Source organism: Amphiura filiformis, chromosome 2, assembly GCF_039555335.1.
Source record: "Amphiura filiformis chromosome 2, Afil_fr2py, whole genome shotgun sequence".
Lineage (NCBI taxonomy): Eukaryota > Metazoa > Echinodermata > Ophiuroidea > Amphilepidida > Amphiuridae > Amphiura > Amphiura filiformis.
The window spans coordinates 87,935,572-87,961,983 of NC_092629.1; the positions used below are offsets into that span (position 1 = coordinate 87,935,572).

Here is a 26,412-nt window from a genome sequence, read left to right on the forward strand (position 1 = left end):
CCACTTTCCCTCTTAGCAACAATCATGTGTCCGGGATTACCCCGTGTCCGGCATTACCCCATCATTTTTTTTCCATTTTGTTTTTTAATCATAACTTATTAACTAGAGATATTGAGTTATTAAAAACTGGTTGCTAGTTAGAACATTACTCCTACTTTGCATTGATATGATTTTCACTGATGAACTTTATTTAATCTTGAACCTGTGTAGCCTTAACGAAAGGTGCCCGGGATTACCCCACTTTCCCCTAATGACTATATACAAGATATCCTTTATTATTATATATACATACTATTTTTATAATACAATTTTTACAATACAAAGAAAAATTGTGACAATACCGTAAAACCTCATCTACAAGCATTATACTGTGCTTTTGATGAAAGTTAAATTAATCCAGGCGCCATGCATTGACAAAATTATAATATTATGGAGTTTGAACAAATATATTTACCGATACAAACATAAACAAGTTTGTCTATTGTAAGACCAATAATTGTTTTGAAATATTTACTGCTGTTTCGTATGAATTTAGCTTTCATCCAAAACACTATGCTTGTAGACGGAGTTTGACGGTAGCTGCTGTTTCTAAGATACCGATCGCAAAACAATTAAGATATCACTTATTTTTTAGGCATATGTCCTGAACAAAGACAGATATGTCAGCTAAATCTCTAGCTCAGATTTTCTTTTAAAAGACCTCGTTTGTTTAAATTGTTCAAGAAACAAAGAAACGATGATCCAAGAAACTAACGAAGATGCAAATTCAAAAGTTGCAGTGTTCTCGACAAGAGAATAACTGGCGCATAATATAGCGCCGTGCTTTTCGTTGATTAGAATAAAAGTGCTCTTGTTATTTTCATTTTGGGCAAAGAATGATCAAATTGAAATCTGACGGAAATCGTACATAATGGCTTTATTCATCTTCAAACGTCGCAAGCAGTGTTTTGTACAAAGCAATAGATTTGTGGTTACGTCTTTTGTGGTAACCAAAATTAATTATATGCATCTGAAAACTATATGTCTTTTGGTGAGAGCCTATAGCACCAAAAAAAAAGGGGGGGGGGTCGTTTGACTGGGGAAAATCTTGCCAAACAAAGGGGGTTTCTGTGAGACTGGGAAAAATTGTAGGTACAAACATATAAATTGATGCAAAAGTTTCAAAATGTCATCCAAAATTTAGAATTTTTTGAAAAATTTGAAGAAGACTGATATAATGAAATTATATTATATTATATTATATTATATTATATTATATTATATTATATTATATTATATTATATTATATTTCTTTTTTCCAAAATTGTACTTTACGGACTTTTTAGTTTTGCAACTAAAATGATATCTCTAAAAGTAATCGAATCAAAAATTGATTGAAAACCTTATAGTAGGCCTAGGTTATAAGAGTAGGCCTACATGAGTTCTTAGTGATATTATAATGTTATACAAGGCTAGGCCTTCTTGCACTTTACTTTTCGAAGATGACGTGCATTAATAGTACCAATCGTTCAAGATATTTCAGATGATAGAGGTTATCCGTGTTAGCTGCATATACCTTGTTTAGGACTTTCAAAATAATTACCTACATGTGCAACCATTACTGTTTCTAAATAGCCCGCCAAAGTCACGCAGGTATAACTCCGAGGTCATGCATTGAATTGGTTTGAATGAGGAATACTACGGGAACCAGCGCCTTTTGTTAGAAGTCTCACATGAGTAAAGTGGATAGCCTCTATTTATACGAAAGCATACATGAAAGGTATATTCATTTGTTACACAGTTAGGCCTTTTTACACTATGTTACCTCTCGCATATAGACGAATCCAACGAGACACGTCATGCACAGGATTTGGTCGGTCATTATTGGGTCCCCAAACTGGTGTTGTGACTGCCCAATTGGGTGGATTAAAGCCGCTTAAAATCGATGTTTTGTGTTGTAAACTGTCATCATTCTTTTATCTACGTGTAACACGGGTGATAGAATGCAGTTTAAAATACCCTCCAAGGCGCTAGGCCGCATCATTTCACATTTTAGGTGAGATTGAGCCGACGGGGACCCAGCTTTGGCTACCATTGAGGTGTAGGAATGCGTGAAATTGGATTCGTCTATAAAGTGCATACACGGTTCATACCAATGGTTCAAGATATTTCAGATGCATTGTTTTCGGCAATACAATAACTCCTCTGTTATGTCCATTTTATACCCGATCGATCAATTCGGGCTCAAGCGACGTTTCTGGATTAATGATAATGCCACACGTAGAACGCACATCTGGTTTTGATGGCACCATTTTGAAATTCCTTACAACCTAGGAAAAAAGAGGAAAATAATATTCGTTCAGTTCAGTTCAATTCAGTTTTATTTTCATCTCAAACACATTAATACAAAGGAATAATGTAATACAGGGACTTTTTTTTATAATGAATTAATAGGCCTATCAAACACAAAATTTTCGCTCGCATTGCACAAATTTTTATTTGAAAGACCAAAATTCAATTTGATTAGGCTATACCAAATTTGTATGCACATTATTGCGCGCCCGCACCACTGGTATTGTGTATTCTTTCCTCTGGGCGCCACAACCCCTATAGCTATACGTCATTACAGCTAGTGACGACTCTTCAAAAGTATGAGACATTGGAGAAGATGAAAACATTTTGTTATTAACATGAAGTTATTCGGTAGGTCTATGGCTTTCAATACCAAAATTGATTAGCTCTGCACCATGCACACATAGTCTCATAGTTCGGCAGGAACTGTTTTTTCTTAGCTATAGCAACTATATTCTCAAGACTCACTCTGATCGCTCAAGAAAGATTAATTGCGAAAGTCCACTAACTGCCCCACCCGAAAAAAAATTCGGGCGGCGCGGTACGGTCACTGGACTTGCGCAATTCGTCTTTCTTGCGCCATGTGAGATAGTGATCATAGTCTGAGCTGAGCATACATGTATAGAAAATAGAACCTAGAACTTAGAAAATAGGACCTACACCAGTGGCGCAGGGACCGGGGAACAGAGGGGGCACGTGCCCTGGGCGCCACCCTGAGGGGGCGCCGAATTGACCAATTCAGCGTCAATTATACGCCCCTCCAGCGATGAAAGTCAAAATTTTCACGCGCTTCGCGCTCATTTCACCACAAAATCATTTGAAAGATAAGTTTAAGACCGATATTCAACTTCATTATCACCAAAATTAATGCGTGATTGGTCCTGTTTGTGCAAATTTTCGCGTGCTCCGCATCAAGAATTTGGAAGGGGTGCCACAACCCCTAGCTACGCCACTGTCCTACACGTTGGACTATGCACATCCTTGGCTAGGGGCACCCGCTCTACTTTCGCCCCGGGCACCCTGGCCCAAAGTTACACCACTGCAACCATTTGCATGATAACATTTAAGCCCCACATATTATGTGTGGGCCAAACATTTAGTAATGATCTATGCCCTATTCCTTTTCAATGCATTAGTCATAATAACAATGGTCTTACCTCAGCCAAAACTAGATACATCTCTTGTTGTGCCAGTCGACGACCTATATGGGTGAAATAATTACAGATATATTAACACTGGTGGCATAGGCGTATATATCCGGGGATATTGGGGGGATAATGGGGATGGTCCATACAATCATTCAAAATGTTGACGCCTCTATGTGGGTGTCTGACCAATCTAACTTCATTCATTGTTTGATCATTTGCATAAACACTCAGAACGGTAGTCAGTGGATGGCTATTGTTGTACAAGACCCACTCAATAGTATTATTAGGCATTGGAAACGATCGAATTCTGTGTTGAAATTAGCAAAAAGTTGAGTTACACCTTTCACTTCATAATTCATTTTCTCGGTCACATGTAAAGCAATAATTTTGGATGTTTCAATCCAATTCACCACACTGATCCCTCTCGGCCTGGTCACTATTATTCAAGAAAACTTACCGATGCACATCCGGGTTCCATGGCCAAAGGGCATGGATGCAAAAGGGTGATATGTCTTGTCATGCCCGTGCTCAAGCCATCGTTCTGGGTGGAATTCCTCTGCATCGTCAAACACATCCTCTCTACGGCACGCCGAGTAGAAATTTGTTTGAATTTGTGTCTAAGGAAAGAAAGAAGAAAAAATATATAAAACGCAACATTGGAAATTTTACAAATAAAATGCCCTATTTAGCCATTTGTCGTTTCGTATTATCCCACAACCACTCATCCTCACTCATCCGATTGTTGTGGTTAACATAAATAAGTTTTTTTATCAATCTCATTTGCATAATTTCGTCTAAATTTACATATTTAGTGTTTCTACAAATAAAATGCCTTTTTTAGCCATTTGTCGTTTCGCATTATTTCAAGTTTGAAAATACATTTATCTGCAAATCTATGAAAAGCATTTTAACGATTTTTGTTTACTTTTTGAAAACGACGCATTTGTATTAATTAATAATGGAAATTACGCAATTTCTGAAAATACCCGCACCATTGCGCGAAACGAAACGCACTTTTTGAACATTTCTTTTCATAGAATTGTCAAAAGCATTCTAAAGTATGTCTATACCAAACTTTGAAGTCTTTAATGTTTTCAGAAGGTACTCAAACACTGCGCGATGCGATAACCTTGAAAAATTGAATATGGCCGCAGTTACCATGGCAACGGAAGTGACGACGCAAATAAAAACTAAATAAAATGAATCGCAATGTCAGTATACATAACCTGGCCAAATATGAAGTTGATTGAGTGTTCACTTTGAAAAAGCACCCTTGGCAGATAAGCCCATCCCCTTAAATTGGTGGGTTGTAGAAAACTCCTAGACAAATTTCCCAATTCCGATGTTTAAGCAGAACAATAGATTTGACAAGGCTAATAACCAGATAACATGGCGATATTGGTCCAATGGTGGCCCGATATATTCAATAATGGCCTAATATCATTTGCTCATGGGCCCAAGATTGGTCCAAGATTGGGCTTGGGCTAAATATTGGGCCTATATTGGACCAATATAGGCTGCCAGTATGAAGATTACCGATGGTAAGCCAAGATTGATATAAAATTGGATCGATTGAGCCCATATTTATTGGTCGAGCTTTGAGTTTTAAAATATTGGACAAGACGTAGTCGAGTCCAATATTTAAAAACTCATAGCGAGACCAATAAATATTGGGCGTAAAGCATCCAATTTTATCATTATGTTTTGGATCCAATATTTTCACACACTTGGACTCATCAAAACATAATAATGGCCCAATATGGGCAGCAAAATAATGCCGATGCCAAGATTGGCGTTCGAAAACCAACTTGGGGCAAATTATATATGCATGTTATAGAAAGACAACAACATAAAAAGGCCCTGTGAAAACTTGATGTATAGCAGTAAAATAATAATGCAAGACCGCATAACAAGTTACTGGAAATGCCCTTCTATATCAGTCACGAATGGTACCAAAAATGAAGGTGGAATCTCCTTCTGGAATGACTTACCCCTTTTGGTATATTGTATCCTCCAATAACGACATCTTCTTCAAGAATCCTTGCCGTTGCTATTGTAATTGGATATAATCTGAAAATGGACATACATGTATTTGATTTCAATAACTGGAAGTAAACGAGATAATGTTGACCTGAAATTCATAAGGCTACAAGTGTGCCTCTAAATGATATGCAACACTGTTCGTGTTTTCAGCAACTTCAGGCAATTTTAAGAAAATGTTAAACTTTGAGTAACTCTATACTATTTTGACAATTTTTGACAACTTTGGGCAATTTTCCCTGTTTTCTTCTCTTGCTATTTGATTGTTTATTCCTACTTTTTGTTTCATATTTATTTGCGCAATTTGGATATTTGGTTCCTCTTCTTTCTTATGACTGACTTGCACTGAATCACACAGCAAGATGCTTTCACGTTGGAGCCACATCTCATAATCGTTTACTTGTTTCTAAAACTACCATCATGAGAAAAACAAGCTTGACTGATAATGCTACTCAGAAAGATCTTACTCGGAAAGAAAGCTCTTTCGGGCTAGGTACATAAGGGCACGATGGCGCAGCGGTACGGGCTCTGTCTTGCAATCGGTGAATTGCGAGTTCGAGCCCTGGCGGTGCCACCGTATTGTGCTCTTGGGCAAAGCACTTTACCTTACTTGTCTTTCTCCACCCAGGGGGTGTAATGGGAAGCTGTTATGAATATTGTCCATTGAGCGCCGCCCAAACGTATGAGTATACTTTGGGCATTGTATGGTAGCTGGCATATTCTAACGACAGCGGAATTAATGTAAAGCGTTTTGGTACATGTACACATGTGAAAGGCGCTGTATAAATACCAACATTTAACTAAATTACTGAGCTAAATACCTCTGCGTTTCCTTAACGACTGCTTTCAGATATGGCATGTTATCGAGTTGTTCCCGTACTGGAGTAGTGCCAGCTGGTATTACACGTTGTACTTCTTCGTACAGTCTTTCTTGTGCATTCGGGTTCTTAGAGAGCAAATGGATACCCCATGTTGTCGTATAAGCTGTCTAAAGGTTTCAAAAGATATTCAAATAGACAAAGGTTATAATTGATCTATCCTATGTGTGTCATATACTCTGGCTATACAACAACCCAATTGATGTAGTCACCTGTGAGGTGAAAAAGCAAACATTGTCTAAGACAGTGCTAACAATCGTATTAGCATCTCCAACTTGACAGTCCGCTCCGACCGCCTGCCCAGGAAACACTGCCGGACCAGACAGCATGTTGCCTGGACAGGCAACACAGGCCTTTGTAACTCTTCCGAATTTGGCAGACTAAAAACGCCCAACACTATTAAAGCCCTAAATTATTAATGATGACTTTATTAAAGATCGGGAGAAACTTTACTTTCACGCACATGAGCAACATCTAATTTGAGAATTTTTATTAGGCCAAAAACAAATCCACCTGGAGCATAATAATTAAGATAACAAAACAATTTGTAACGGTTTTTTGACAATTTGATTTGAATGCAAATCACCTACAAATAAATAATATTGAGGGAAAATGCCACTGATTGTATATTTATTGATAATATTATACATTTGACTTTAATACTTCTTTACTCTAAACCAAGAAACATTGTTCTGTGAAAGGATACTCTATTTGAAACAGAGCGTTACCCTTTGGGATACAATATATATGCCTGCGCAGGCAACATGCTACCTGGTACATGGTGTGGTCAGGTAGTCAGATCCGCGGACCGGGCTACTTGATGACAAGTATACTTACAGTATCTACAGATGCACCGAGGACTTCTCCAACCACACTGTATATTTCATCCGGAGTTAATTTGTCTTGTTTCACCAGGAAGGCGACAAATGTGCCATCGTCAAGATCCTCCGCCCGGACTGCTTTTCGGGCAATAGAACCCATTTTTTCGTCCAAATATTGTTTGGCTGATATTGAAGAAATAAGAGGAAGTTAGTAAAGTATTTATTTATATTTCTGGTTTTTTTTTCATCACCAGATCACATTACGTGTATTAGATTTAACCAAGATGAGACTCGATAATGTACATCTTGTATGATATGTATATTATTATGTGACCTGCTACCACGAAATGAGCGTAAAGTCATAAGTTGGTAGTTTCGAGACATCCTGGCTGCTGAGTTGTTGTTCTTTGTTTGCCGCGCACCTGCACAAACCAGCAGTATGCAATTCGTGAATGGCCCATTGTGACCCCATTCACAAATCACATACAGACATACTATTGGCTTGAACAGGTGCGTGTGAAACAAAGAAGACCAACGCAACAGCCAGGATGTCTCGAAACTACCAACTTGCGACTTTACGCTCATTTCGTGGTAGCAGTTCACATATGTGATGATGTGCAGAATTCTATATTTATTTGCATGTTTTACTGCATGGACTGGTCGCTAAGTAATGATGACCTGAAGGAGAAACCAGTTGGTTCTTTGGGTACGTATAGGGGTGGGGTGGTGGTGGGCGGGCAGATTCAGGTAGCAATATACCAGGCTCTTAGGTTCGAATTCCGCCCGGAGGAATTCGGTCTCAAATGCTTTAGGAAGGGTGCTTTTTCAAACTGTTCCCCAAAAATCTGGAAAAAGTGCTATTAGCGTTAATTATTGTTATTTGTTTAATTACAGAGGCCACTCCACTTCGGATACAAGCTTCGCAGGGAATTGTCAAGGTAGAAATATATTATCCATTAAAATATGTTTTGTCTATCGTCGTATTAAAAGATGAAGACGGGTTGTCTGTGACGAACTAGTTGAGTAGGAAGGCCTCTTTAAGTATTTGTTTTAAAACCATTACTTAGAATATTTTTGGGTCTGTTGTTTATCATATTTTGTATTAGGCTATCTATCGCACATCCCAACCATCCCAAAAATCACAAAAACACTCACAAAGATGCAACACTTGATCCCAGGCTTTGTTTGTCTGATGGAGCGGATTCACACTTGCTGGTATGTACTTAAAGACGGATTCTGGTAACATTAAGAGGTAAAATGACTTGAATGTCAGCACACGAAGCTGGTCAAAGAAAAGCTGGTTCTCTGGTTTCAATACTTTCTCTTTGAGCAGGTGCAAATCACAATCAAATAAGAACTTAGCTGAAGCTGAAATAACACAAAGTTATGATTTGATGTTAAACTTGGCATTGAACATGTTGAAATTGGACAGCTCTTATTGAAAAGTGAGGTTTTTGGGAACTAATCACACTGACCATTTAAATACTTGTAAACTTTAATCTGCTTTGACACAGCTTATACCTATTAGGATCAGGATTGAGGACGCCGGGCAAGAGCGCCATTGATCATTTCAGCAGTATTTCATGTTTTGACAAGTTTTTTTTTTCCCATGATGCAGTGCAGTGGATTGTAGAGCTTTTACTGGCAGGGATAGACATTTTATTCAGAACACGTAGGATAAAATTTTGATCTCTCGTCGTCGGCAACAAATCCTTGCATATCCATAAGTTCAATCAGTTGTTGGTACGTGGTGATTGGCCAATTTTAAAGCCATCGTATTATATCACTCTCAACTGAACATGCTGAATATAACCAGAGATGTCTGGAAACGCCAGCTACTCGTCCTTATACCACCAGCAACACTTTCTTATCGCTTCGCGCGCGGTCAACTGCTTATCACCGGCTATAGTCAATAATTTGGCCCCTCGATGCAGTGACGTGACTGACGTCAGTGCGTGCTCCAGTGAGCGCAGTATTAAAATGCGTGCGTTGACCCGCGCGAAGTAACGTGCGACAAAGTGTTGACGTCACTGCCTCGAGAAAGCTAAATGGACTATAGACGAATCCAACGAGCCAAGTGATGGTAAGAATTATACCATAATTACTGGGGTCCATCCACACCCGCTTAGAAATCAATCTTGATTGTATTGCGTTGTAAACTTTCATCATTCTTTTGTGTTTACGTGTAACACGGTTGATGAAATGCAGTTTAAAATACCCACCAAACCTACATTATTTCACATTTTCAGTTGGACGGACCCCATCTCTGTCTGTCATTGAGGTGTAGGAATGCGCGAAATTGAATTTGTCTATTGTTTTGTTTCTACTAAAACTTCAGTACATTCCTAATATTATTTCTTACATTCCATGGCCCATTTGTACAATTCCGTCTCTATATCAGGTACGATATTATCCGCACGTCGGACATCCCTGACTTTATCGATGAATTCGAGGGCAATGTTGTGCATATTACCGACGTGTCGAGCCACAATGTTGGGTCTCAGGATGCCTTTACTTACTGCCGATCGTAATTTGTGCCACTCTTCTCCATCGCTGTAGAAAGAAAACATGATATAATTTAGACTCACAACTAAAACAATTATATATACTAAGATGAACTAAGATACTAAGATTCCAAGAGGACTAAAATTGGCTTGTTTTCATTTCACCGTTCTTGCTCCTCTGATTTGTGCGTAATTTTCTACCAAAATGATGATGATGATGATGAAGATGATGATGATGATGATGATGATGATGATGATGATCATTTCAATGATGCAGATGATGATGATAACTTTCCTCACCTGGTTAGCAAGCCGGGTGCATGATTAGATTCGTGCCTATGGTCTACCCAAGGCTGAGGTACTGGTCGTCGCGGTATTTACCAACATGACGAAACGCTGTTTCAATATCTTTTGGGTCTGATAATACCACCATCCAACCACCACTATATCTTTGCCTGTTTAATAAAAATTTAAATATTCAAATAAAAAGGTAATATTAAAAAAAACTTTTATCATGATTATATAGCTAACTTATGATTATCGGCAACTAAATATGCTTCTGCCCACAAATTACATAACACAACAACGCCACTTGCTAAAGCATAATGTCTATATGGGGTATTCACAGACTTTGGGTGAAAGGTCATTATAAGGAGTATGTTCTGGTCCAAGAAGAATACTTCTTCTCACATAAACATAACACATTAAATAGTACAGTGACACCACTTGCACATACATTAACAATTCGTTGTAGAAGTGTTGATATAACAGGTTTCTTTACCATAATGATAAGCTCTGATATGTGAAAACAATTTTTGAAAGTATTGTCCCGGGGTATTGTCCTGCACTAGATATACGCGTAACCCTGCATCGGGCCCTTTAAAAGAAAAACACAGGCCTGAAGAGATCTTACCTATATATGGAGCCTAGTTCCTTTCCTGTATAACTTTGATACTCGTGTGGTTTGGAAAATGCACCATGTTTCAATGCATGAACCAACGGAGCTACGGCTCCCATGAAACCGTCACTGTAGCCTCCCGGCATCGGTAGCTCTTCAAAGTCCTTCACAGAACCATCATGGGTATGTAAAGTGTCCTCGATGGGAGCGGTGGTAGCTGCTGCTGCTGCCGAACTTTTGCTTCGTGAAGATGTAAAAGGACATTGTCCTTGTTGGGTGCTCGAATGGCGACGACAATTGGTAGGTATTGTATTATGGCCTGGAAATACACATGAAAACACGGTTCACAATTGAATATATGAATACAAAAGCCACCCAAGTCCATACTTTGGCCAAATTGAGTTAAGCATGGGAAAGTGTTGCTATACATAGGCCTGTCATATGTTTGAAAGAACAACTCAAATTCATCCTCTGTGTCTATTGAGCATGTTTAAAAATAGCATGTATGAAAGAATCAACCCAAGTCCATGATTTGAGTCTTGTAACACATTGATTGAAATACAGTATGTATAAAAGTCCACTTGTAACATCTTCATTGCTGGAGAGTGACTTTTGAAGAAAAAAGGGTTTAATCAAGGAAAGTGTGTGGTTTATATTACATGGCAGAATGCTTATCAACATTATACATAACTGTGTGCTAATTTTGTATTATCTTACTAGTGGTAATATCATTCCAACATTATTGTCTTTGTATATGATTCAAAAAACCACCCAAGTCCAGAATTTAAAATGAACCCCACGAAGTCCCTGAAATGCTAATCGTCATACCTAATACAGTTTAACCCACCCATTGCAATTGCACGTACAACTTACCATATTGACCAGGTAAATCTAACTGAAGGAATTAAAATGATACACAGGTTCTTTTCTCAAAATCACTTCCCATGGACTTGGGTGGGTTTTGGATTCATGTATTCAATTAACTTGCACTCGATATGACTTCTTCTGCAACCCTTTTGTTTTGCCTCATGTTTATTTATTGTGCTTGTGCCTGGACCCCAAGTCATTTTGATAGATTTGAGAAAATTCGGAGGAAATAACATGTCCGATAAAGATTTTTCCGAAGTTAATGATCGGCCTTCATAATTAATACTTATTGACAAAACTTAAAGATCTGTGTTTTTAAGTTTCAAAGACTGGTTTTCAGTGGAGTATTTCAGAAAATTCTAGGTTTTTGCACCCACCTGCCTAATATTTTTTCTTTCATATTTTTTCTTCCAATTCCATGCTCAATATTGGACTTGTCTGGCCATGTGCCAAAAGTTATGAATAAATAAAGCAATTAATAAATACCGGCTATATACTTAATTTTATTCTGCAACCATAATGGGCCGCTAACCTTTAGGGTTAGGGTGTTGTGCATTACTGCTCATTATGGTTGCAAAAAAAATATATACGCATATCTCGGCTATACCCCCCCCCCCCAACACCCCCACCCCAAAAAAAAAAAGGGGTACCAGAAAACGATGCATTTGTACTATAGCTCTCTATTATAAAGATATCATAAATAAAATTAAATAAATAAATAAAACATTCACGGGGTAACAACATTCCTCGTATAATCGTGGCCAGTCGCTACAATAATAACTTCTTTGCTCGTCAGTTTTACATTTTTATAATCAACGAGTTGTTCTTTTTTTTTTATCTGTTTCACTTTTTAATGTGCACTTTATGTCATCAACGTTCCCCGATCGCCCCCAAATGACCGGGTAATAAATATTAATATGCAAACCTGGCAAGATAAATATATGTACATGTATGATTACTCCTCTTTTCGCCAAACGACAAGTGTTTCTGGAATGCTGCTAAAATAAGAAAAATTTTAATGCTAATTTATTACACATTCTAGGGAAGCGTGGTTACCTTTTTTTAATAGCCGAGTGAGAGGGTTTTCAATGAAATATTTTTGTGTCAAAATTGAAGCATCGTATGTATAAAAGTATATATGAATATTTACACATCATATATAACGATTCGTGATACCCAATTGTGGCACATTTTGATGTCGTTTAAGAAGCAGAGAATTTTATTTCAATTTTATATACGCCAAAATATTTTTTTAATTGAGCAAGAATAAGGATAGAAAAAAACGTTGAAAATTCTATGTAAAAATTACATTAGACCCCGCCAAAGATTACTGTTTCCTTTTTATGGTAATCTAATCTTTTATTTCCTGAAAAAAAATTGAGGTCTAATGTGGAATTTTTATATAAATGATAAAAACATCGAACGTGTATACAAGAAAAATGGTAGGATCCACTATAGTATTATACTGACACACATGTATATACGATGTACGAGCGCACATGTCCGGCGAGTCAAAATCGATATAATGTATTGTCTATGTAGAGGCCCATTTATTGGGGGATTTCTGTATATAGAACACGCAGTTAACAACAATTGAGCGCTATTAATACACATTAATGTTTTTATGCAAATAAAATTCCAAAATATGGTACATTTTCTGCCTTTGCTTGTCACGTGGTAGGCCTATGTTGATGTTGCGATTATGTTCAAATAAGTTTCAAATGGATACCAACAAGACAAGTGGCCGAGCGGTCTAAAGCGCTAGGCTCATAGAGTATCCAAAGCGGTGCGCCGTGAGTTCGAACCCCGCCTCTGCCAAATTTAATTTTACTTTTTTTAAATTTCATATTGGGGGAATGTGACTGGGAGAATTTATGTATGGCATGGAGTGGTGTGATGTATGATCATACACTATGGACCACAATTGTCTCGTTCAAATGGCATAGTTCAATAACCTCAATTAAACACTCAGAGTGTAAAACATATGGAAAGGTTTGGCTACATAAACGATTCTCTTATAAACCATCTATTCACAATTTCCACCTCGATACACCTGAGCATACAATTCCTTTCAAGCTAGCAGTGAATTGTCTCAACACAATCTTTAATTACACTACACGGTTGAGTGCTTAGCATCATAGAGCTGTGTGAGATTCTACCTGGAAAATAGGCCTCTGTGATTGGTTTTTCTCAAAACCTCTAATGTTCCCTTCATCCAATCAGAAATTGTTTTATATCGAACGAAAGCTAACATTTAGTCCCCCTAAAAACACTCTTTTACATAAGATCAACAGATAACGTTAAGATAATATTTTAAATGATTATAGCAAGGCGAATGTGGTAAATCTGTCGAAAACGACCTTTCCAAACACGATTTTTGACCAAAATGTAGGTTTTAAAAGTCAAAACCTCAAGTGTTCCTTACAATATTTGTCAAATTTTATGTCATTAAATGAAAGAGCACACTTATATTGTCCATAATTTTTTTTATACGAACGTCATGAGAATGAGCAATTTAAATATTGTGCAAAAAGTTTCTATTTTCGCCGGTTTTGTCATACGGTTGTAAATTCAATGAACTATGAATTTGCTAAAGAGCGCTTACAAATTGATATGTTTGACTTCAAGTTGCAGAGTATGAGTTTTTGTACCTAAAAGGTCATTCAATGAATGTACAAATGTATTTGGGTTAAAGAACTGTGCTCTGATAAATGAGCATATTGTGGCTCCTAGTGACAATGGTCATTACCTGTCTTTGGTCCTTCTTTGTGGAATTCCCAATGACAGTGCATGTTGAAAGGTCCACATATAGTTACGTCAAAATACTCAATTTGGTGACCACTCTCTGGCTAGTAAGGTTTGACAATTGATTCGACTTCTATGGACCATTTAGAAACAAAATAGCCTCCATGTCCATCGCGAAAATCCCGGCATTTTTCGCTAGAGGCCAAAATCCAAAATGGCCGCCGCCACCATTTTGAAAATGTAAGTTTTGAACCAGAGAACCTATAATCATGCACAAAGACACTTTTTCGGATATGTCGAGTACAAAGATTCCGATTCTGACATTAGTTTGACATTACGGCATCATTTTCACCCAGAAATCCAAGATGGTGGCCGGCACCATCTTGAAAAATTTAGTTTTGAACCAGAGGAACTAAAATCGTGTACAAAGACACTTTTTTGCATTAGTCGACCACAAGGATTTTGAATCTGACATTACTTTGACATTACGACCTCATTTTTACCCAGAAATCCAAGATGGCGGCCGCGGACGCCATCTTGAAAAAAATAAGTTTTGAACCATAGTATCAAAAATCATGTACAAGACACTTTTTCGGGTAAGTCGATCTCAAGAAATCCGAATCTGACATTAATTTGACGTTATAACATAATTTTTGCCCAGAAATCCAAGATGGCCCCTATTTGGTAGAGCGTAAATGTGATTTTTGAATGAGAGCAGAAGCATAAGTGTGTCATTTCCGCCTTATCTGGGGTTCGTGTCCCTTATATGGTATTTAAACTGTCTTAACTTGGGTTTACATCCCTTATTTACGGATAAGGCACCTTATCTTCCATAGAATCGTCAAACCTTACTAGCCAGAGAGTGGTCACCAAATTGAGTTTTTTGACTTAACTACAAGGATAAGTAAGTATGAAATAAAATAATATAAAATATATTCTTTTTCTTTTTCCGTTCATATTTATAGAATGTACAAAGTCCAGTCATTAAAGAGAGTAAACATGGTAAAATGGTAAAATATTCAAGCCAACGGTCCAAACCCGTTTTTTTATATTATAAGTAAAGTGCTTATACTGGTTAAAGTGCATGTTTATACGTGATTGATACAGCTGCTGTTGACGTTTCCAAACACCATCAACTGACCAATATTACGCCCATTTTTAATGGTATATTTATTTTACTCTTTTTGATGCCTCTTTTTGGCTAAATTAACACTAGAACTAAGGGATTTTTGATCCGTCATAAAAAAAACCGCACGCGTTTACGCCCATACGAACTAAGCTAATCGTAGTTCCATCCTTTTAGTGAGAGTTTCAAGAGTTACTGACTTTTTACTTGTTGTTTACATTTTTGTAGAATTTTAGCCGAAAATCAATTTTGCCTATACATTTGTACATAACCAGAATTTCCCAAATTTACATGGATGCCCTCAGATTATGACGTCATAACGACATTGTTTGGGGATGTTTGTACTTATTTTGGTATCATTGGATAGAGGAGACGCAAAGCTATACATTGGTAATGGTACCAACGATAACGGTATTAATTGAAAATTCGAAATCCGTGTTACAAAATATGGCTTAGTAGTTCTAGGATTAAGGGGTACTACACCTGTGGTAAATTGTGACTATTTTTTTTTTCTCAAAACTAATAACACACTGGTAACAAAAGTTATGTATATTATTGGGCAAGGATTCCAATTACTACACTGAAATTTCAGCGACTTACGACAAGCGGTTCAGTATATATGATAGGAAATGAGGTACATCCTAGCGGTACCTTATTTCTTATCATAAATAACGAACCGCTTGTCTTGGGTCACTGAAATGCCAGTGTAGTAATTGGATTCCTTGCCCCTACAATATACATAACTTTTGTTACCAGTGTGTTATTAGTTTTGAGAAAAATGCAAAAATAGACACAAATTTATCGAGGGGTGTAGTACCCCTTAAATCAATACAATGCGATTTCCATAAAGAATAGACTCTTATTTGTTTTCCACAAAATGTTATTTTTCATTATTTTTTTTTAGTCTATGTCCCCTTTTAATTTCGAGTTATTTCATTCCAGAGGCTATAATTATCGCCCGGCAGAGGCGGGGTTCGAACTCACGGCGCACCGCTTTGGATACTCTGTGAGCCTAGCGCCTTAGACCGCTCGGCCACTTGTCTTGTTGGTATCCATTTGAAACTTATTTGAACATATAATATAAACTTCAACATAGGCCTACCACGTGATAAGCAAAGGCAGAAAATGTACCATATTTTGGAATTTTATTTGCCTAAATACATTAATTTGTGTTAATGGCGCTCAGTTGTTGTTAACTGCGTGTTCTACATACAGAAATCCACCAATAAATGGGCCTCTACATGGACAATACATTATATCGATTTTGACTCGACGCACACGTGCGCTCGTACATCGTATATACATGTGTGTCAGTATAATACTATAGTGGATCCTACCATTTTTCTTGTATACACGTTCGATGTTTTTATCATTTACATACAAATTCCACATTAGACCTCGAATTGTTTTTCAGGAAATAAAAGATTAGATTACCATAAAAACGAAACAGTAATCTTTGGCGGGGTCTAATGTAATTTTTCTTGCTCAATTAAAAAATATTTTGGCGTATATAAAATTGAAATAAAATTCTTTGCTTCTTAAATGACATCAAATGTGCCACAATTGGGTATCACGAATCGTTATATATGATGTGCAATAAATATTCATATTCTTTTATACATAGGATGCTTAAATTTTGACACACAAAAAATATTTCATTGAAAACCCTCTCACTCGGCTATTTAAAAAAAGGTAACCACGCTTCCCTAAAATGTGCAATAAATTAGCATTAAAAGTTTTCTTATTTTAGCAGCATTCCAGAAACACTTGTCATTTGGCGAAAAGAGGAGTACATTAATATATAATTTTTATATAATTATCTAGATCTATATTCTTGTCGTTTTATAAAAATGTTCGTACATAGGGTACCGTCCGCGGTAAATAAATAAAGGTATAGTTTGTTAACCCCTAATGAAGGAACTTGTAATCCATTTAAGTTACATTACACATTAGTTACTGTGCAGTGTCAAACTGCACAGTGGAATAACCGGAAGGGGCCACAAAAATAAATTGTTATCATTAAAAAGTCTTTTTTTTTTCTATGTAGAGTCCACATTCTTATCTTTTTATAAAATGTTCGTACATAGTGCACTACGTGACTCGGTGGTAGATAAATAAAAGTATAGTTTGTTAACCCCTAATGAACAAACTTTTAATCCATTTAAAGGGTGGGTACATGTATGAACGTTTCTGAATACGAAGAATGTCCTTCTGATATCAAATAATTTTGATTTTTTGAAATTCGCAATGTAATGGTCAATTCCAGCCAAAGCGGACAAAATTCTCTCTGGGGCCATTTTGAAAATGTTTTCCTTTTCAATTCTAGACTTATCAAATGAGACGATCATATCTAGTGAATCATCAGGTGGAAGTGCCATCGGATTGAAAAATGAATTTTCTTGCTAGACAAAATAAAGTGTTAAATGCGCATATGCATGTTACCCACGAATTCAAGCCTTTTTCACCTGTTGTACGCCATAAAATTTCACTTTCTTTAATATCTTTCAATATTTTATGTGTGACTCATATACACTAGAAATCGGTGAAGACTTTGAACGTAAAATAGAATTTTATTACATATATCTACAAAGAAATATTTTGGTTATTACAAATTTTAAGAAAGAACCAGGTGTACAGTTAAGATTGTGTCAATTCTTCGAACTCTTTCCAAAGTGGCTGTCATTTAACATTACTGTATTATTTCGAAAGATTAGAATAAATGCTTCATATAAATATAAAGTTAGATTTTGTATCTCGTCGCAGGATGAGGATCTCGGATGGATTCGTGGGTAACAGCGTCTGGAAAATAGCAATTCCTATTAATTTTTTAAATAAAATAAAAATACTTTTCCGTATGTCAATAATTCAGGCTGCAATGGCACTAAAATGAATTTTAATCAAAATACAAACTACATGGAATATTTAGAATGGATCATAATGGCATTTTGGGTATAAAAATTTTGAGAATAATGAAGTTGCCAAATTCAAATAGACAGAGCAAACAGTTTTATATTATTATTTTAGTAAAAGCATTCCATATTTTCATGCAGCAATATTCTATTAAATCGTGTTTGACAGTTCCTATGAACTAAAACACTATCAATACATTGTTACAAGAGGATGCTATTAAACAGGACTGTTTTGGAACCTATTTCGCATGTTTTCAAAATGTTAAGATGCATAAGAAACATATAATTTACGAGTAAATCCTTGGATTCGTGGGTAACGCCGAATTCGTGGGTAAAGCTACACTACGCAAAAAAAGTTTCTTTATGGTTAGGAAATTTGCCCACTATTAAAATCTAGCGACCAATTTTGTACGTTTGCTAAATAATCGCATGCGGGAGTTTGTCCTGCGCATTTTGACACCTCAATCACTACTCTACGACACTCCTGAGAAAAGATATGAATGTTTAAGTAACACGAGGTCGAAAAATGAAAATTGCAAAAAGGCCTATTCAAGTTTTCAGCATAAAAGAACACAAAAAACAACAAACATGCAGATAACATTTTTGTTTATTGCTGAGCACATTTCAGGCATCATACTGCCGCTTCCAACTTCACTTGAGATTAATCTCTTTCTTTACCAGTCTTTCAATACTTTGTGTGTCCACCATTGGCTTCCCTTACAGCAGCCACGTGGCGTCTCATGATCCTAATGAGGCGTCGAATGTTACCTTGCTCAACCCCGTTCAACTCGTTGATAACAATGCGACGCAATCCCACCAAAGTTGTATCTGCCTTTATCTTCTTGTTGACTCGTCTCTTGTGCTGATCCCAAAGGTTCTCCAAGGGGTTAAGATCAGGGCTTCAGGAGGGCCACTCAAGTGTCTCAATTCCTTCTGCTTCCATGAATGCAGCTGTAATCATGACCTGTTTTGAATCCCTTTTCCAAATCCATCTCTCAAAACGTAAATGTCTTAGTACCCACTCACCTTTGTCTTTGATCATTCATCTGCACAATAAGCAAAGGATTATCTAACATTCATCAATTAAATGCTTTAAATTAAAATTGAAAAGGCGGGAATAATGAAACCGTCTTGGATCTGTGAATCAGCTCTAAAACCATTGAATAGGCTTCTTTGCAATTTTCATTTGTCGACCTCGTATTACTTAAACATTCATATCTTTTCTCAGGAGTGTCGTAGGGTAGTGATTGAGGTGTCAAAATGCGCAGGACAATCTCCCGCATGCGATTATTTAGCAAACGTACAAAATTGGTCGCTAGAATTTAATAGTGGGCAAATTTCCTAACCATAAAGAAACTTTTTTTGCGTAGTTTATAAGTACTATAGTACCGTGGGGTTTGCGTTTCTTAGGTGCATAAACTGTAAGTACTGTAAAAATTATAGCATACCCATGGCTTGAATATGTGCTGATTTAAACTTAAAATAAACAATCTCCTTGTTTTTCAAGGTTAGCATCTATTCGGGATTCGTGGGTAACAAAAGTTTAAACCGTCGTAGATTCTTTTGTAAAGCGGTGAACGTATTTTTACGATTTACAATTTTAAGCGCTTGTCAAACTAAATTCAGTGTCCAAAGTCATTAAATGTTAATTTAAGTTATGGCAATTATATTTGCTGGACTCGTGGGTAACAGTTGATACGTGGGTAACGTCAAATTTGATTTTATGGAATTTTATGGGTAAAACGTATTTGCATAAAATAATCACTTGGACCTCAGAATTATAGAACGAAACTTCGTTTCATGATATAGTAATTTATGGCATATTCACTTAACATTTTTCAGAACGATCATTTTATTTTTGATACGCGGGTAACAAAATTATTAGCCAAATTGACTTAATGGCCTCTAGAGTCCACAAACTTTGGTGGAATTCAATCGTTTTACATATGATGAGAGATCATACAAACGTCTTTCTAACGGTAATAATTTCATTTTGATTGAAGGACATTCAATGACATATATGGTGCTTTATCTTTGGATTCGTGGGTAACGTCAATTCATTTAAGCCATCATAACTTGTCCCCTGGTATGACTTGCTAGTAAAGGCCTGTATGCACAAAGAGAGCACATTGGACGTGACATGATATGCTCCATCAATAACGGGATTTCCTTTATTAATGACATTTTAAAGTGGAAAGTTAACATAGAGAGAATTTTGTCCCACTTTCGCTGGAATTGACCAATACACATTTTATGGCAAATGATAAAAAAATGATATTTTTGATATTTAACAGTACTCGAAGTAAACTTTATAAATCTGATGATTTATACTTAAAGTGTATGTAGGTGGGATGAAAAGCCGACTATCAATTGAAAAATTTGACCTTTCGTATTGAAGATATGGATTTTTTTCCCAAAACACCAAAAAATTAGGTCTTTTGGGAAAAATCCATATCTTCAATATGAAAGGTCAAATTTTCAATTGATCGTCGGCTTTTCCTCCCAGCTACATACACTTTAAGAATATGTCATTAGATTTATAAAATTTACTTCGAGGACTGTTATATATCAAACATGTGAAAAATATCAAATTTTAATAATTTGTCATAAAATTTGTATTATATCGTGAATATCAAAAAATGAAAGTTATTTGATATCAGAAATTATGTGATATTCATTAAACAATCGTTTGGTATAAAACTAGAGCGATAACCGCACCATAGCTGAACCATGTGGCTTCGGCAGTATATTGTGGTAGGCCTATACCACTGTCACCCGGAGTCTGTAATGGACATAATCTCAAAATGCTACGAAGGTATGACTGGCCGATTCATTACCGTTTTAATATACCTTGGTCGTGGAAAGCTGGCATTTTGAAAACTTGAATTTTGACCTCTGTATGACCCACTTAATGACCTTAAATGAATTTTAAAATATTTAAAACATGTTAAGAATGTCATAAGGATCATTGCATTTAAATTTCAGCTCAATTGAAGCATTTTGAAAACTTGACCTTTGACCCCTTTATTGCCCCTTAATGACCTTAAATGAATTTAAAAATATTTTCAACATGTTTAGAATGTCATAAGGATCATTGCGTTTAAATTTCGGCTCAATCGGAGCATTTTGGAAAACTTGACCTTTGACCCCTTTATGACCCCTTAATGACCTTAAATAAATTTTAAAATGTTTTAAACATGTTTAGAATGTCATAAGGATCATTGCATTTAAAGTTAAGCTCAATCTGAGCATTTTCGGTTAAAATGACCTTTTTTGACCCCTGGATGACCTCTGACGTTTGGAAATATTTTTATTATATTCATTATGTTTTCCTCTTTCATATGACACCACTCATGGGGTCATACCTTCGTGGCATTTAGAGATATGTCCATTTCAGACCAAAAGGTTGCCGAGTAAGGAAGGAAGGAAGTAACAAAGACTACTAGGCTGACCATTTCATGGTTCAGCAATAATAGAAACCATTCCTAGAGGTATCGAATCATCCATTTTAGTGCAGAGATCATCATAATTAGCCTATTACACCACTGAGCATTTTCAGTTATAGTTTCATTGTTAAGGTTAATTTCGTGATCATTTCCCTATCGGGGGGAACTTAACTTTAGAAGTGACGGTAGTATGTGCCTGTCATTGGGACCCTTTTTTTAAAGTCGAATATCATGATATGATGACATGGGCCCATACCTGGCAGCCACGCCACGTTGTTACGGATAATCGATCAGCAACTCTATTCAATTGGTTTAAACGAGGCGCCTAAATTAAGGTGGGCGGTAAATAACTGTACATCGACGTTTGTGTCCTAGCTTGTGTCACACCCTTTTCATGTTCGAGTGTCTCCCCAGGCCAGTATCATTTATAAGTCGAGCTTTGCTCTGAATGGTGTGTCCACAATACTTATGTATTAAAATAAGTTTATTATGTTATGTTCGTTCATGATTTGCATAGTTGAGTGAAATAAAACTAAAACTGAAACTGAAACTGAATAATTATCTAATTTTATAATACAATATTGTTTCATTGAATTCTTTTTATGACTCTTCTTACATGTAGGCCTACCCATGAAGTAATACTATTTTATTCGTTGTCGAAGTGATGATGTTAATAATTAATAGCAATAGATGAATACAATTTTGAATATATCGCCCTGTACTCTATCTCGAGATACTCTAGCTGAAATACAGGTTTACATTATTATCTTGTTGTATTTCAGCTAGAGCGCCATACGCTGGCGAAGTCACGTAATAATCGGATTTACTACCATAGCAATAGGTGAAAACAATTTTTGAATATACCGCGCTGCACTGATACGTTCATGCGGCACCTCTGCGTTGAACCATGCTGATCACTTGCACCTGTAAAATTAGTATCTTTGCAAAGGCCAGCATTGTATTCAATCTATGATTGCAGACCACACCACTATTCGCCATACATACATTCTCCCAGCCACATTTCCCTAACATAATATGAAATTTTAAAAAAAAGGGAAATTTATTTCGGCAGAGGCGCCGGCGGGGCTCGAACCCACACTGCACTGAGCCGCTATCATGTAGGCCTATACAGTATCGACATATCACCAGCGCCTTAGACCGCTCGGCCACAAGGACTTGTTGGTATCATCGTGAACATTTAAACATATAATCGCAACTTCATTACTTCAACATACCACGTGACAAGCAAAGGCAGAAAATGTACCATATTTCGGAATTTTATTTGTTTAAATACATGTTCTATATACAGAAATCCGACAATAAATGAGCCTATACATGCACAATAGTTTTTTCATACATTATATCGATTTTGACTCCCACGTGCGCTACTCGCCGTATATGTCGGTCAGTATGTGGCCTACCATTTTTCTTGTAGCTTCTTGTATACACGTCGATGTTTTTTTATCAATTATACAAGAAATCCGCATTAGGCCCCTAATTTTATTTCAGGAAATAAAAGATTAGATTTCCATAAAAACGAAACAGTAATATTTGGCGGGGTCTAATGTAATTTTTACATGGAATTTTCAACGTTTTTTCTATCGCCATTCTCGCTCAATTAAAAAAATATTTTGGCGTATATAAAATTGAAGTAAAATTCTCTGCCTCATAAACGACATCAAATGTGCCACAATTGGGTATCACGAATCGTTATATATGATGTGCAGTTAATATTCATATTTTCTTTTATACAGAGGATGCTTCAGTTTTGACAGGAAAAATATTTTATTGAAAACCCTCTCACTCGGTTATTTCAAAAAGGTAACCACGCTTCCCTAGAATGTGCAATAAATTAGCATTAAAAATTTTCTTATTTTAACAGCATTCTAGATACTCTTGGCGTTTGGTGAATAGAGGAGTAATTGCAGACATACACACGTGATGAGTGTAACCTGTTTGTAGTGCAGAGCGATATCAAGGGGGTGACACTTAACTCACGGTTGTTCTATTAAACACGCAAAGCAATGACAAATCCCGCTGGTTTGCTTGGTAGAAAATGAGTCCAGTTATTGATCGGTTATGAATCGGTTATGATTCGACCCCTTGATCATGTTAATTACGGTTGACAAATAAAGCCGCCATTCAGTATGCGAACTTTGTCTGTTCAATGCGAGTACCAAGCTTGAAAGTGCGCCCGCTTTAAGAGCTGAGACCACTGACCTCTGCACCCGTAATGGCGGACTGGTATTTCCATTAGGCACCAGAGATATGTTTTTTTTTTTTTTTTTGCTAATTTGAGAAGGGAATGACTTTTTACAATAGCAAATGTCGAAATTAGGACTTGTTGTCAATAATGCGATGGAAATTCGAGAAGGTATGAAATACAAGTAGGTATTTCAAGTCAAAATCTTTTACACCACATCTGACCGATCAGAAATGAAGACCACTTCATCCCTTATTCATAGGTCTATCACCAAACGCCGTTGTGGAAATTACGTAACCAATGTCCTTGACCATTTTAAGATCTACGGCTGTTTTGACATAATATAATGACATTGTGATACTCGATTATATATCTTTGGGAATTAACATTTCTTTTCAAAAGCAGACCAATGGTGTTTGCTTGAAATGAATCTGATATAATTCAATATTATTGGAATTGAATTCTACTATGCAGCCAGGGATGGCCACGCTGGCACCATCTATAGCTTCAAGCTGCTTCAGTCGGTCGGCGGAGCTCTGCACTACAGACAATAAAAAGGCACGTCACTGTCACATTTTATAAACTTAATACATTTAATATTGCCCCATTGTTGTATAAAGAAATCGTGTACAAAATATACCAGCTTATACCTATATACAGAACGGTGATTTATGCATCAATTAAACATGCCTGTACACTTCCACTGGTTCGAACAGGCTCCGTCTGCATGCCATGACTAGCGCCATCTATACGAGCTGAGGCCAAATTTAAATAACAATACGCTATTTAAATAACAATGCAGCTCATGCTAATGAGATAGTGCCTTTTCCTACCAATTATTCCATGCGATATGTTCAAAATTGTTTTCACCTATTGATATGGTAATTAATCCGATTAATTACGTAACTTCGCCAGAGTATAGGTAGAAAATACGGGTTTTTTTTCTGAGAACAATACAAAATACGTAATCTTTTCATGACTTCAGTGACGCGACCTCGACGGCCATCATTTCTATTCACCATATCCATTGAAGTGAGAGAGAGACTTGAATAGATGCGTGTTCGTCACAACGGACAATAGAAATTAGCATCTCATCTTTGGAAATAAGAAAACCCACTTTTTAGACGGGATGGGCTCGTGTCTGATGTACTCCATAGATGTCGAAGAAATGCTAATCACTCGCACCTGTCAGATTATAATCTTTGAAAAGAGCGGTATTGTATTCAATCTATGATTGCAGACATACACAGGTGATGAGTGCAACCTGCGTGCAGTGCAGTACGATCTATTCATGATTGTATTCATCTATTGTTATGGTAGTTAATCCGATTATTACATAACTTCGACAGCGAATTTAGGAGCCGAAATCTTTTTCTATGATTTTAAATTCAAACAGACCTATTTAAAACAGATATAAAAGTATTCAAAAAATAATAATAATTTGCTTCCTGTGTAGGTGGGCTAAAAACCCAAATACGAAATGCGCTTTGTTTATTAGGCATATTTATAAATTTCGAGTCATGATGCAGCCGCAACCCCCCCCCACACACACACACACAAAAGTCAATTCTTTGATGGTTTTAAGACAAGTTTTTGCATACAAGCAATTTTACGGGGGATGTCCACATTTTGTAAATTCCTCACGCCCGCAAACATCCAGTGTATTTGCCGGATTTTGACCGTGTCTCAATATTTTTATTGGTGAAATGAGTTTCACCGTGTGTTTGAGTAATCTTATTCACAAAGTATTCTCCTGAACCCGTTTATGTTGTTACTAACTTTACTATATATCAAATGTTTTCCTACCTTTATTGCTGACCGTTAACGCAGGTAACAATGTATTATTCTGCAATCCATTGTATATTGCAGCACATTGAGCTTGCCGTAACGTTGTACACATTAGACGAGCCATTTCAGTCCAGAAAAATTCAACACAAATTTCACTTTAGATAGCCAATGTTGGTTTTGACGAGAATCACTAAACAGATTATGTTCGTGGCGGTGAGAAAAAAATATACTATTTTAGGCACGTGACTGATGATATAACTGCCTCCAATACCGGGGTCCAATAATCATGTGATTAAGACACAGCGATGTATACCAACGGCAACGAAAATCGGGAAATCACGTCTACCACGGTGTGTCTAATTTTAAACTCCAGGCTGCTCGTACGTGCTATTCGTCTGTACATGGGCGATTGATTGATTGATTGATTGATTGATTGATTGATTGATTGATTGATTGATTGATTGATTGATTGACTGATTGATTGTTCGATCGATTGATTGATTGAGTTATCGATTGATTGATTGAGTAGTCGCATGATTGTCCGATCGAATTATTGATCATTTGGTTGATTGATGATCGATCGATTGGTCGATTGATTGATCTTATGATCGATTGAATGATCGATTATTGAATGATTGGTTAAATGAGTGAGTGAGTGACCTAGTGAGTGAGTGAATTAGTGAGTGAGTGAATAAATGAGTGAGTGAG

The 26,412-nt window shown here is 36.6% G+C and overlaps 1 protein-coding gene across 1 annotated transcript; it reads right to left on the reverse strand.

The window, feature by feature from the left end:
• Positions 1-254: 254 nt before the first annotated feature.
• LOC140146784 (cytochrome P450 27C1-like) lies at positions 255-25,925 on the reverse strand. Its single transcript, XM_072168665.1, has 11 exons — positions 25,723-25,925; positions 10,636-10,939; positions 10,023-10,177; positions 9,581-9,771; positions 8,374-8,586; positions 7,235-7,401; positions 6,341-6,507; positions 5,471-5,549; positions 3,937-4,096; positions 3,489-3,532; positions 255-2,309 (listed from the first exon to the last, which is right to left on the reverse strand). The coding sequence occupies exons 4-11, from the start codon at positions 9,684-9,686 to the stop codon at positions 2,199-2,201; spliced, it is 1,047 nt and encodes a 348-aa protein (XP_072024766.1). The 5' UTR covers positions 9,687-9,771; positions 10,023-10,177; positions 10,636-10,939; positions 25,723-25,925; the 3' UTR covers positions 255-2,198.
• Between the last annotated feature and the right edge of the window lie 487 nt (positions 25,926-26,412).